General features: G+C 40.4%; 1 protein-coding gene across 3 annotated transcripts in view; it reads left to right on the top strand.

Moving 5' to 3' along the window:
* TXNDC15 (thioredoxin domain containing 15) overlaps positions 1-11,692 on the top strand; it is a 308,164-nt gene extending 296,472 nt beyond the window's left edge. For all 3 annotated transcript variants that reach the window (XM_044069226.1, XM_044069224.1, XM_044069225.1), the window contains one exon: positions 10,395-11,692. In XM_044069226.1, the coding sequence (XP_043925161.1) occupies positions 10,395-10,591 (197 nt within the window). In that variant the 3' untranslated portion in view covers positions 10,592-11,692. The remainder of the gene's footprint in view (positions 1-10,394) is intronic.
* The last annotated feature ends 2,732 nt before the right edge of the window (positions 11,693-14,424 follow it).

The following is a 14,424-nucleotide window of genomic DNA, read 5'->3' as shown; positions in this document are numbered from 1 at the left end:
GGCTAAGCAGATGCATCATTTTGCCTCATGAATAGTCTCACAATTGGTCCGTGGCTAATGAAGTATTGTACTACTGGGGCCAACATTACTGTGACCTGTTTGCTTTTCAACTGAGCAAGTGCAGCAGTGACTTTGCCTTAATCCCTCCACAAGGTCAGTCACCTAGGGACTCTGTAGTCTGCATTTGCCCCCCTCCCCTCGGGCTTCTTTACGCCTTTCCCCTTATTCATGAATTTCCTTCAGAAAGCCAAGAGGTGCAAGGCAAAAGTGTTCCTTGTTGCTCCATATTGGCTCTGACAGATTTGGTTCCCATTTCTATGGTCTCATCTAATATGTCCTACCTAGACACTGGTTCATAGACCAGAATTTCTGTTCCATCCTTCTTGGTATCCTCTCCTGGATCTGGACACCCTGAACCTAACTGCTTGGTTTCTGCAGTTTTAACAGTGGCCAGAGATGCCAGGTTTGTAGTAGTAGTAGTAAACATCCTATCAGCTTCTTGGAAAGCTAGCAACAGGAAGTAATAGAAGTAAGTGGAAAAGATTTTCATTCTGGACCATAGACAAGGGACTATTTCCCTTTTCTGCTCCTCTGTCTTCTGTATTGGATGTCCTTTCAAAAATTTTCAGTAAGGGCGCTAGCTTCTCCACTCCAAAAGTACAACTGGCAACAATTTCTAATTTTCATGTTGGCCATAACCACAAACCTATAGCCTCATTGAGAGTTTTGAAAGCTTTTCCTACAGGAACATTTCTTCTTGGACTTCCAGTAAGGGACCCTGTTCCCCCTTGTGATATCACAGTAATGTTACAAGCCCTCTGAAGATCTCATTTTGAATCAGCAAACTCAACATATATTAAGTTCTTGACTTGGAAAACAATCTTTGTGGTAGCAGTTTTTTCAACCATGAGAATTTCTGAATTACAGGCCTTTTCTTATAAACCTCCATACATATGTTTTCACAAAGAGAATTTTCTTGAAACCAGTCCTTTTGTTTCGAAGGTGGCATCCAAATCTAACATTAACAAAGCCGTTAATCTGCCAGTATTTTTCCCAAAGTATTCAAACAGTGGAAAATATGCCTTGCGTTTACTTAATGTTCATAGATGGCTCAGATTTTATCTTGTAGAACGTAAAATACCAAATCAGATCAGTTCTTTGTGTTTTTTCCAAAGCTAAACTAGGCTGTGATGTATCTAAGGTTACTCTTTCTAGATGGTTGTCAGATTCCATTTTGTTTATGAAACTGGGCTTACATTTGCCCAAAACCCTACAGCTCATTCAAGTAGGTCAGTAGCAACATCAGCAGTTTTTCAGAGAAATTTGCTAATTGATAAAATTTGTGCTGCTGCAACATGGTCTACAGTTCACACTTTTGTGTCTCATAAATTGGATGTACAGTCCAAATTTTGCACATCTTTTGACTCTCTACAATACACAGGAATAGCCTTCCACGAAACCATTAGAGAGAACAGTTGCTAGGGAATCTGTCCCATCATTTGAATCAGATGAAAATGGACAACATCATATACGAATGTTATGTACTCATCATAATGATAGATCCGTGTCCTATTTTTCACCTAGTTCAATATCCTTCCCCCTTCCAAATTTTCACCTTTGGCATCTCAAAGAATGGGTGGTACCATAGGGGTCTTGCATTCTCAATCAACAATATTCATGTATGTATATAAACCCTATGCTGCTGCTGTACTTTTATGGAATAGATTTAAGAGTTACTCTGTTCCTGTAGGTAGTAAACATGATCTGAGGTATTCAGAAGGTGGAAGAGAGAGATTGTGGGAAGAGTCTGGAGTCAGACCCCTGGATCCATGCATTTGAAGGTGCCAAGGCCAGATCTGATTGTGATCAGAGTCCCATCATTTGAACCAAACAAAAAATAGGGCAACATGGATCTGTCGTTATAGTGCGTACGTAACTTTCATTTTTTCCTTTTATGAGGTAATGAAAATTTGTTTATTGATAGCAAACTCAATCTGAAGTATTTTGGAGGAAGAGAGGGAGTAAGGGTGGGGGACGAGTCAGAGCCACAGATCCACAACTTTTAAAAGCCGCCAACATCAGATCTAGTCAGATCTGATAATCCAAAGGTTGAAATGGACAAAAAGAAGACAGCACAGATCTATCATTATGGTGAGTATGTAACTTTTGTTTCCTTTCAACGCTACATCATCTTATTTTAAAACCTGGCGAGTCAGCAGATTCATCACTGTATGCATCTTACCAAAAAAAAAGTGTGTGGGTGTGTTTCAATATTTGCACTGAACAAGACAGTTCGCTGTTACCACTGTCACCTCCATGAACTTTCCATTGAGAATTGCTCACCTCCACGAACTTTCCATTGAGAACTGCTATCTCACCAATCGTAGTTAATGACTTAAAGCTAAATTTGTTGGCATAGAGGGATGAAGCCTTATTTGTGAGATTTGGATGACTCAAGTTAAGTTAGCAGCATGAGCAGGAGAGGAATTATGAAAGTTTGCCTACCTGATTTCCTGTGTTTAGGGGGTGGGACAATGACATGCTGGTGTAAAAGCGGGGCATTCGTGACCCCGGTGCTATGAACTTTAGTTTGGTTAGGTTTGCAGCCTTAGGGCCCACAGCAGGGAAATATGTAAACCATGCCTAGTAATTCATAGTGGCCTATCCAGAGGGAGCATCATTACACGTGTAGTAGGTCCCTTCTGCATCACTTCCATTTAAATTAGTACCTTCATGCAGTAGTGGTGGATCTCCAGTTCACACTCTCATTCTGCAGCACTCACAAAATCATCTCTGGAGAAACGGATTTCAACCCAAAACTAGCAGGATTATTCTAGGATTACATGACGCAAAAAGGCCTGGTATAAAAGATGGACATTAAGACAGTTATGTTGGTGCAGCAGTGAACAACTCCAACTCATACAGCAGGTGGTTTCCAATTAAAAAAAATAAATAAATTAGCAACCTACATTTGCTAGATCATGTTCTTTCAAGGGCATGGCATTTGGATCCAGAGAGGTCATCATACCACTTCCCTAATCAGGCCCATCATAGAGTGTCCCCTTCGGTATGTACCTGACCAGACACATGCAGCAACTGGAACGTCCACATAGGTTCCTTACAAAAAGAATGTAGGGAGTAAACATAATGTCCTAAGATGATCACCTCATAGCCCTGTCTCTCTACTCTGCATCATCATCATTTCTGAGAGGTGATCTTTGCCTTGCATACAAGCCATCCCTGGAACATGTTTTGATGAATCTTTTGCACATCTGCAAAACAAACAGTATCAGAACCAGTAGATTAAAAGACATAAATTTTGCTTGCAACATAAATGGACAGGTTGGAGAAACAGATATGTTTTTCACAGAATTCCCATTCTCTGGAATAGGCTCCCCATCTCTATTTAAGCACAATTTGGATCAGTGGATGGCTAATAGGAAATTAACCCCTAGTCTTGACTCCTTTGCCTTTGGCAGAGGCAGTCAGTAAATTGCCCCCTGTAAATCAAGTTTGTGGGTCACATTTGGAGTGTGCTACTAGGCTTTTAAGGGCCCTAGTGGTTGTTGGCCTAGTATACACCCGTGAAGCTATGAAATGGCAACACTTCTTCACTGCTTCAGGTTCGACTTTAAGCTAAGGCAAGTAATTGTGGTAAATTTCTTTTTGCCCAGTTCTTAACATTTCAGGCGGACATTTTTATTGTGCCAGTTTGTAGAGCTCACTTCATGAGCTATTGCAGAATCATTTTGTAGATCCAGATCCATGATATCTCCTCAAGAACTGCAGTCATCGAAACACATAGTCCATATTTCCTAGGAAAATGTTTTTTCAGGAAAGCTCTCTCTAACAGCCGTGTTGGAGAGGGCTGCAGCCCCCCCACACACACACGCACACACATACACACACACACACACACACACACACACACACACACACACACACACACACACACACCTTTTTACCAGCTCTGAAGACAAAGGAAAGAGGCTCAGTTGTGATGAGTTACGTTTTTGATGAGGTAAGCCATTGACTGGTTGTAGTACTCTATCAGGGCCTTACCAAAAAGTGGTTTTAGTGAAGGAATATTGCTGGTCTTTAGGATGGACGTACACTGGTGTGTCATATATCCTCATGAGGACTGGCCCTAAGACTGCCATTTGGAGATATGGCACTAATAAATTTACAGTAACATTAGTTTGTCTCCTTTCACAGATATTTACTTCATCATGTTTTTTTTCCTCTAAGACACAAATTTTCTCTGTACTATTTTGAAACCACGTTAAAATTTGCAGTGCTGCTGTGGAGAGCGACTCAAATTCATTTCTGGGGATAGAATTGCATTATTATGCATTATAAATCACATGATTGGTGCCACAAGATGACAGTTTTTGTTCTTCTGTTAATTAGTAACATTATTTGTTTCACTGACATTTTTGTCATTTTTCCTGTAGTTAATTTGTACCTCATAATTTCACCAGTGCAACAGCTGACTTTTTTTGATGAAGACAATGATATTTTTCATAGCCTTCCTAAAAAAGAATGCATGCACTAACTACATCCACTGAAACTGAATTATGTGGTGGAATTGAGCAGGTTATGAGATGGTGTCTTACACTAAACATCCCTGAAATATGTGCAATTATTGTTTATAATTTGTAACAAATTATGAATTAAACTAACTCTCTTGTTACTTTTGTCATTTTTAGTAGTGTGACAACTTCAGAAATGTATTAGCAGTAATTTTGTGTGTAAGATGCACTATTTTTAGTAGTCCATGAAAAGATTCTACATTTTCTGTGTAAAATCACTTTTTCAGCAAAACATAACAGTAGTATTACTTGTGATTGTAGTTTATAACCATGATAAAACCATGCTAATATCACAGGTAAAAATCACCGGACTTGTAAACAGATGTTTAGTGTTGCAGACATACATTACAATTGACTAACACTAGATGTAGACTACACTCAGTATTCTCACTCCTCAAATTCCTTTGTGCCCCTCAACTTTACTGCACTTTGCCACACATGGTCTGATTCCCTCTTCATCACTCATTCTAGCATTACATTTTCTAGTCCAGCAATTCTCTACATGTAGAAATGTTTTCACAAATCCAAGAAACTGTTAATCCACACATTTTACTCTGTGTCCTCAACTCCTCCTTATGCCCTTTCCTGCCTAGCATGTGACCCCTTAACTTCTTCCTGACATGATGTTATGCACCCATAGCATATTCTATCCCATCTCCTTTAGTGAGAAGATCTCTAGCTCCTGTAGTCAGTGGTCAAATCCATTCCACTACATCCCAAGCATCCTTCTGGTGGCTTTCCTGTGGATACTTTCCGGCAGCTTAATATACCCTCTCCTCATGTGATCTCCAGAGCTGCATACAATGTTCAGAGAATGACCTGACCAGAACCCAGTGGAGCCAGGATCATTACCTCTTTACTATGTAGTCTGTCCCTCAGGAGGGTACCTCAAGCATTGTCACCTAATCTCTTGTTGTTTTACTCTGCTCCTTGTAGTCCACTCCAGGTGTGATCATCACCCTCTGATCCTTTTCCTGCTGTTCTGCCGTCATTCTACTCTCCCCAGCTGATGCTTCATATCAGGACTGTTGTTTATCTGCAGCCCTTTGGTCCCTCTGATTTGTCTGAAATTAACTCAGTGTAGAGTTGTGGATGCAAGACCAACCCATGTGGTACTTCAGTAGTGATTTCTTAAATGCTGACATTCTCTGTTACAACTACTTGTGTTGTACCACTCAGTCATGCCAAGTTGTACTGCTTCAGTTTTGAGCCATCCCCTACTCTCATCAGTTTTTCTGGCAGTTGCTGTGTAGAACAGTATCAGAGGCATTAGTGAAGTTCAGGTAGACCACATCTTCTTTTACTGCCTTGTGTGGTTCTGCTGTAACCCAATCAAAAGATTTGACTCTATGCTCCTTATCCTTCCATAACTCCTTTTTTCACAGTTTTGCACACAGGGTTGGGGTATCACATCAACTGTGGCAATAATCTAGAGCCAATGTTCACACCATCTAGTGGCTAGTCCTTATATCCATGAACCCATACTGGACAGTGTTTTGAAGATTACTCTGTAGGAAAGCGGCTCACCTTTCAGGACTTTCTGTGTGGCATTGTCTACCACTACTGTTATATTAACATGTCTGGATTTTTCTGCTTGCTGTTATACAAGGGTACCACATTTGCCTAAGTTTTCAGTCCTTAAGCACTTCTACAGTGGTCAGCACCATGTATTGAAAACTTTTTTGTCATGGGATTTGCCAGCTCACCATCAAGATTGAGTACTGTTGCAGGTAAACCATCTGGTCCCTGTACATATTCGTTTGGAAAGATAATTCCTTACCATAAGTTTCTATCTTACTGTTACATTTTTAATCCCTGGGCTTGCAAACTATCCACTTTTCCACACAACACAGAATTTGGGAGAGAATGCTGTTATCGAGAAGTCTATCAGGTATGCCTTTCTTATCCTGCCTTCCCTTACCGCTATGGCAGCATGTACAAGTAGAGCTCACATAATACTTGTTCCTTGACCTATGTATATTTCATGTCATGCATTTGTTTGCCAGCTATTGCAGATGTGCTGCTTTATTGGTCCTCATCCTCAGTCCTTTGTACTACTGTCATACATCCAGCCTGTATTAGATGTCAGACCACGGCAAGCCAGAGTACCTTCCTCCACCCAGGATGGGTGAGCTGATATTAACCACTCATTTTCATGCACCTTGTTAGTCTCCGCCAATGCCTGGACTGCTAATTGAATCTGGGTTGTCTGAGTCACAGCCAGGATTTTGCCTCTGTGTACCACGCAGTCATCTACTCCATTTTAATCTTGATGTCTGTCTATTACTCTCCTTTTGTCCTACTTCTCTTTCCTACCATAGCACATTCCCCTTACTCTCTTTCTCAACACTGTCAAATGTTTATTTCCAACTGTACATGTAAGTACTTCCCTGGCTGATTTTCAGCTTTATTGTAATCCCTTTCTCATTTTTATTTTTGGCCCTTTAGAATATTAGAGCTTTTGTTTGTCATGTGTGCAATGTATTACTTTTCATTCCCTTTTTGTGTCTTAAAATGTATTTTCTTTGATCATTACATTTTTCCAATTTTATGTAAGGGGGTATGATGTCACCTCTCTGGGCCAGTATCCAAGGAGCCTGAATCCTCATCACTGACACTGGAGAGGGATGTTCACTTGGAATAAAAATAGATACACACAGTATTTCCAGATACAGCTCTCTGCATCAAGCACAATTTCCCTTAATAGCACACAGGGAATGCACTCAGTCTGGGTCTGGGTCTAGGTCTCTCTCTCTCTCTCTCTCCAGGTCCCCAATAAGATTGTCCACTAGCACAGCTGTAGAGTTGAGTCCTCAGCCGAGTGTCCAAGTCAAGTCCTCCACCATTCTCTCTGTGAAACCAGTGTTCTGTGTCCCTGCTCCAAGTAGCTGACACCCACACTCTTTGGTTCATAGGTTGGTACTAGGCTATCAGCCCTAGGGCCTATACAAGCCTAGCAATAAAAATTCCCTGGCTATTTCTTTCGACACTATTTACTTCCCTGGACCCCTGTCTAGCAGGGCAACTGACATGATCCCCGGGGTGAATTTCCTTTCTCCCATCCAATCGTCAAGGTTCCTTTTGAAGAGGGCCAAAGAGGCACTCTGCTTGACATGCATGGGCAATCTGTTCCAGAGTCTGGGGAGTCTCTGGGTCAGGAACCTATCAATCCAACATGTTTTGTTTATTGTGATGACAAGGTTTAGATCCCTGGAGCATGTGGTTCTGAGGTATTGAGATTTCTTTAAGTGTAGCATGTCCAACAGCTCTGGGTTTGACATGGACTTGTATGTTAAGCAGAGATTGCCTCTGAGTAGACGATATGCGACAGAGTATAGCTGGAATTTTTTAAGGCGGTCAGCATGGGGCATCTGCTTTGGGCCTGTGATTCTTTTAGTGAGGTATTTCTGTGGCCTTTCCAGTTGTTGCAGATGTCTTGAGAGGTACATACCAAACGGGGCGTTGTATTCTATAATGGGTCTAATGAGGGATGAGTATAGTGGGAAAATGACCTCCTTTTTTCTGGATGAAAAGCCCTTAGTGATGATGTGTGCCACATAGTAGGATTTCCTGACTGTTGTGGCGATGTGGTTATCGAAGGCGAGACCACTGTCCACCTGTGTCCCTAAGTCTGTTCTCACACTTTCGGTGTTTAGTGTACTGCCACCTATATGGTAATTCACAGGTGCATGTTTTTTCCCAAAGGGGATAACTGTACATTTCTTGGCATTGAGCTTGAGCCCATGGCTCTGGCACCAAGCATTTGTTTCTGTAAGGCCCTTTTGTAGAGTATCCACATCATTTGGGGATTCAGTAATGGCTCCCAGTTTGCAGTCATCTGCGAACTTTGTTAGCCAGAGTCCCTTAGTGTTGGCCTGTACTTCAGAGAAGTAGATGCCAAGCAAGAGCGGTCCCAGGACTGAACCCGGAGGTACTCCACTTGTCACTTGTCTGGAGCTGGATTTGGAGTCGGCTACTTTTACAGTGTGGGTTCTATCAGTAAGGCAATTAGCAACCCATTGGGTGATGTAGGGATTAATGTCCAGCTTAGTAAGTTTATCTATGATTCCAGAGTGGGGGATGGTGTCAAAGGCCTTGATAGGCTGTGTGGACCACCTTACCCTTGTCCATGGCTCTGGAGACTGATTCAAAGAAGTCAGTCAGGTTCAGGAGACAAGATCGGCCCTTCACGAACCCAAACTGGGTGAGGTCCAGTGTTTGAAGGTTGCCAATATCTTTGTTTATAAATACGATTAAATTGAGATACGATTTTCACACACACACACCTGGGAAAGGCTGGCACAGATTTACTAGGTATGCCCACTTTTGTCCAGACGATAAGGTAGTTACACTGCCACCAGACACTCCAAAGCCAGTTATTCTAAGGCTCTTACAAGGGTACCCAATTTATATTGAGTGAAATTATTATTAATACCAATGATTGTGTTTGACCAGTTCATTAAGGCTTTCAGGAGTGGCCACAGTCACCAAATAGATATGAATTTTCTCAAAGGTTAAAATATTCTCTAAAGAACCAGCGACGATGAAAAGTTAAGTATATTTAATAATAAATAATAAAAGAACATGTAAATATGGAATATCTATTTATGATAAACACCAGAGTTTCAGTCACAGGAAATATTAAAATAACACAAATGAATAGAGTCGCACAGATACAGAAACAGTATTTAACTAATCTCACTATATTTTCATGATTGATGTAAAGAATTACTATTCCCTGGTCACTTATTTGAGAAAGGCAAGATGAAGTAGGTGAGGGGTCCTTTGTCAGGTTCCAAAACCAGATTGCTCGGAGACTTCAGTCTCCTCTAGTATTAAACCATCATGTTTACCCTGGATTATAGAATGACGTCACATACATCTGATCATCTGACTCCTGGTTCCCATACTACCCCCATTACTGGAAACTGAGCCAGAATCTCGCACATATGTTACCATACACACAGATAGAGCTTTGCTAAGATCTGTTGCAGCTTCTGGAAGTCATAAAACAATAAACACTTCCACTCTTCCTACAGGAGCTAATAAATCATTCCCTGGCAGAGACATTTCATCTCTGGCTGCAATCAGAACTGTAAGATACAATTTTTATGGCAAAAATTAAATAATTTAATTTCATACTATTTTTCAAAATTAGCTGGAGCTGAGCTTAACCTGTTCTCTTCCAGTATCCTCTGTTACAATATTAATTTAAATAGTTGTAATACAGTATGACATACCAGTGTATTTCTTTTTCTGTCCAGCCTGACACACAGGCCACACTGTTGGTACATTTTTAACACAAGCAGCTGTACAAATACATTTTTCAACACAAGCCATCTGTACAGATCAGTTTGATATGCAAATGACATATAATTCTTTACAAAACTCCAGCTAGCTATATTGGCATCTGTTACACATCCACTGCCTACTGCTCCTGGCATAGCTGGCAATACCTCACACCATCAAAGGGGGTACCTGGGACACTGCTTAAAATCACAGTTACGTTTTTAGCTTGCAATACCTTGATTGTGCTATTTGTATCAGTACAAATACTTGCCAGATACTCAAAAACTAAGTTAACTTCACATACGTTTGTGCAAATTAGTATTAATTTTTTTTTGTTTGTTTAGTAAAGATGAGCTCTGAGCTGGATAATGAGCCTGATAGACCCGGATTCATTCATTGATGATTAGAAAAGAAGGAGCAAGTTAAAACATACCTGTTGCCCAATAACCTGGCACACTATATTTGAAACATAGTCTTGTGAGTTAATAACTTTGATTTTTCTTTTAAATTTAGGTATTGATGCAGATAATGAAGTGACTGTGTTGGAAGAAGATTATGCAGGTCCTCTTTCTAGCATTCCTGTCAAAGGAATTGATTGGCTGCTTGTATTTTCTGTGGTGTTTGTAACTGCTTTTGCAGTATATGCTACACTACAGACCGAAAGCATCTGGTGGTTGATTCCAGGTCATGAACATGAACATCAAGAATAATTCTAATAAGCAGATCTGTTTTGACATTTACCACTTGTGGACCTTTCATAGGTGGTGGCTAATAACATTTCCATCTCTGAAGAAGTTGAGTATAAAAAGAGGATTATTTAGACACATTTTGGACTGGATTGCAATGTAAAACACTGGCGTCAAACTGGGTAGTAATCTTTTCTTGTATATTTTTTCTTTTTCCCAAAGAATTGTGTTTTTAACATTTTTTGTAACATACCTATAAAAAAGTGATTTACTGGACACTGAATTCTGGAAATCTGTTTTTGGTAGTCAGACATTACATAAACATTTCATACAGCATGTTTGTATGTATAGAGGCAAATAGCTGTGGAAGAACTGAATGAGTTTTGTTGCCATTAGCTTGAAAGATGAAGTCTGTTGCTATTGTGTTCCTTTGTAGAAGCAGTTCCATACTGCCATGGCTTTCCTGCTATTAGCAAAAAACAAAAAATAGTACACCAGAGATTCTGGTAGCTATTGTTAAATGTTTTATCATATTAATAGGCTTCTGTAGAACAATACAAAACTCAAAGCACTCTGTTTAAATACCTGCAGTAAAAACATGTCTAAACATAACCAGTCAGCAGCTTCAGGATGGATGAATTGCCAAGCCTGCGTTTATTTTTTTGTCTTTAATTTTACTAGGTACTTTATAGAAATAAAGTCATTAATCCCCAGATATGCACCTGCATTTAATACAGTTGTCATTCTAGTTTTCTTTAAGCCCTGGATGGAATGGCAGTGGTTATTAAATGCATTGCTAAAGAAGTCTTTTAACAGCCTCCCCATTACTAGATATGTTTGTTCAGTTATGTTTATAGGATGCATAACTTAAACCTGAACTAACAAACGTTGCATAGACAGTGTTGGCCGTTGCAGTGCAGACATGAGTTTCGTTCATGACATTGGCCTTATTATGTGATTTACTCTAATGGCATGTATCTTGTGATGTGAGCTCTTACTGGCATCATTTAGACAGAGTTAGAAAAATCATACACAGATAAAGAAGTTGTGCCACATGTCTTTCAGTTATACTGGATCTGAATAAAGTTTAGTACAATGTGTAACTTGTACCTAACTATCCATTGAGATGAACTTGTAATTAGCATGTTTGTTCAGCTTTCTACTGCAGATGTTCTGTACTAGCAGTTAAGCATCTCTTGTTTATATATTACAATGGTGGTAAGAGATTAATAACATCCAGGTGGTACACTATATATCTCAAGAGAATGGCAGCTCATGGTTGTCTTGACGACCCTTTAACAAATAATAAGAAATGTACTCAGTTCATAACCTGTATCCTGCTGCACATGAAGGAAGCTTTCTACGTAGCACACTTGATTAGTAAAGGCAATGACTCAAGAGCAAAAGTAGTTATAACCAACCCCCATACTTGTCACGTTATCTGGCCCATAATTGAGTATAATGCCCTGTTTGACATGTACCGTTCTAAGCACCTGCAGCAATTAGAGAGCCCTGCAAGGTTTCTAACAAAGAACATCAAAGGGCTCCAGGATGTGCCTTACACAGACCGACTAAAGTCCCTGTCGCTATTCTCCGTATTGTATAGATTTCTTAGAAGAGACTTATGCCTGGCCTACAGAGCAATCAACGACCCAAACCTAATGAACTTGCTGCATATCCATAAATCAAACAGGGCTAGAGATACCTGTCCCAGGGACCTAAATATGACCTGCAACTCAAATAGGACATGCTGGAGGAACAGATTTATCTCCCAGCGACTGATGCATCTTTGGAACAGGCTACCAACTGATGTGAAACAGAGCACCTCTATGACACTGTTCAAGAGGAACCTGGACGAGTGGATGGGACACCATAAATTCTTACTGGGGATAGAACTCACAACCCTCCTGGACATGGGCAGTCATCATTAATAGCAGTCTTGTGTATTGACTAGCATTTCTGTGGTATGATATTGGGATGAAACAGCTAGTCTTAAAATGACCTCTTGGTCAATAGCCTAGTAATCTTCTATGATCCTATGAAGGAAAGAACACCTCCGCATGTCACAGGTAATATACCCTGTCTTGTTGCTGTTATCAGCAGGATGACATGTAACCTCCGGAGTGAGTCAGCCTAGAGAGATTTGCTGCTTCTTAATAGCTGTTTAGTCCACTGACTGGTGGTTTTAACTGAGTTTTGGGGTGAAAAATGTAAAACTACTCATGAAAACTTTATTCTCCACCTGTTTCAGCACTGTCTCTGACTACTCAGTTGACTCCCAGGTATGTTAGTCTTACATTTAATGTGACTGTGGCCTGTACTATCTGAGTTAAGGGACTCCATCCTCATCAGCCAACAGGACTGAGTTAGGAAGACCTTTCCCAGCTTATGAGCCCTCTCCTTTTACCCACAACACTTTGCCAAAAAGCTTCCCCTACATTGTTTTACCACATATTCAGCAAGCATTGGAGAATTAGCCCCAGATATTTTTGCTTAAAAATCATTCACTTTATTAGGAAAACGTATCCTTTTGAGGGCCTTTCCTGTGTGGTTCTACTTGTTATACATTTATAGGTAAGTGCAAGGCTAGCTACCCTTGTGGATTATTTTAAGCCTAGCCAAGTTCCCTTTTTCTGCCCTAATTACCTGTCCTATTTGGTGTTAGATTGGCCTTACTCATCCCATATTGAATAATTTTATGCTTCCCCTAATGAGAATAACTGAGATCATACCATAGATAATTTCAGGGAACCCATGCATGGAATAAAATATTTAGGAGCTGCCTCTTTCCATTAGTAGCACGGGGGCAGTCTTGGGGTAAATTTTCTGTTTCACATACATAGATACAAGTTGCACATGAATATGACGGGGGTGTGCTTTGTGTTATGTGGATGGTAATCTGTTCCAGAGCACTAGTATTCTTTGCAAGATATACCTGTCCCTCCAGTCCATTCTGTTGAGGTTGCAGAAGAGGTTTAGTTCCCTAGACTGAGTATTTCTGATGCCATTTGCTTGCTGATGTGCAGAAATCCATCAGTATTGGGTTGGAAGTACCTTGTATGCTAGACATAGGCCACCTCTTAGTCTGTGGGATGCAAAGTATCCTAACAGGGCTTTGAGTCTATGTATGCCATATTATTTATGTCCTGTATTCTTTTAGTAAGGTGTGTTTGTGGTCATTCCAGTTGTTGAATGTATCTGGACAGATACATGCCAAAGAGAGCATTATGCTCAATGAGTGGTCTTATGAGGGCTTAGTAAAGGGGACAGTGACATGCCTAGATGTCGACACTATCCCTTTGTTTATTGGCTGTGCGATATAGAAGGCCTTTCTAATGACAATGCTCACATGTTGTTCAAAAGTTATATCACTGGCCACATACAAGTATTGTCGGTGTGATAGTTCACCATTTGTTATAATGCATTTTTTGGCCTTTAGTTACAGTCCATGATTTTGGCACCAGTTATTAATTTGGGACCATCCTACTTGCAGGTCATTTGGTGATTCAGTGACTACTCCTAGTGTGCAGTCATCTGCAGACTTAGTGAGCCAGAGCACTTTGGTATTGGCTTTCATTTCAGAGAAGTAAATGCCAAACAGGACAGAACCCAGCACATAACCTTGGGGGACTCCACTGGTGACCGGTCTCTTTGGGGAGGTAACTTTCCCTTATTTTGATATCCTGCATCCTACCTGTAAGTCAGTTGGCAATCCACCTGGTGAGTTAGCTTTTCTGTTATGCCTGAGTTGGGTATTGTGTCAAAAGCTTTGCCTAGGTCAAGCTATGCAGTGTGTACCATTTTGCATTCATTCATTGCTTTGGTAACCTTTTCAGAAAAGTCCAAATTATAAATAC

This window comes from Protopterus annectens, chromosome 4.part0 (genome assembly GCF_019279795.1).
Source record: "Protopterus annectens isolate FY-2018-M chromosome 4.part0, PAN1.0, whole genome shotgun sequence".
Taxonomy (NCBI): Eukaryota; Metazoa; Chordata; order Ceratodontiformes; family Protopteridae; genus Protopterus; species Protopterus annectens.
The sequence above is the reverse complement of the archived record's forward strand: the minus strand, read 5'-3'. Positions and strand labels throughout refer to the sequence as shown.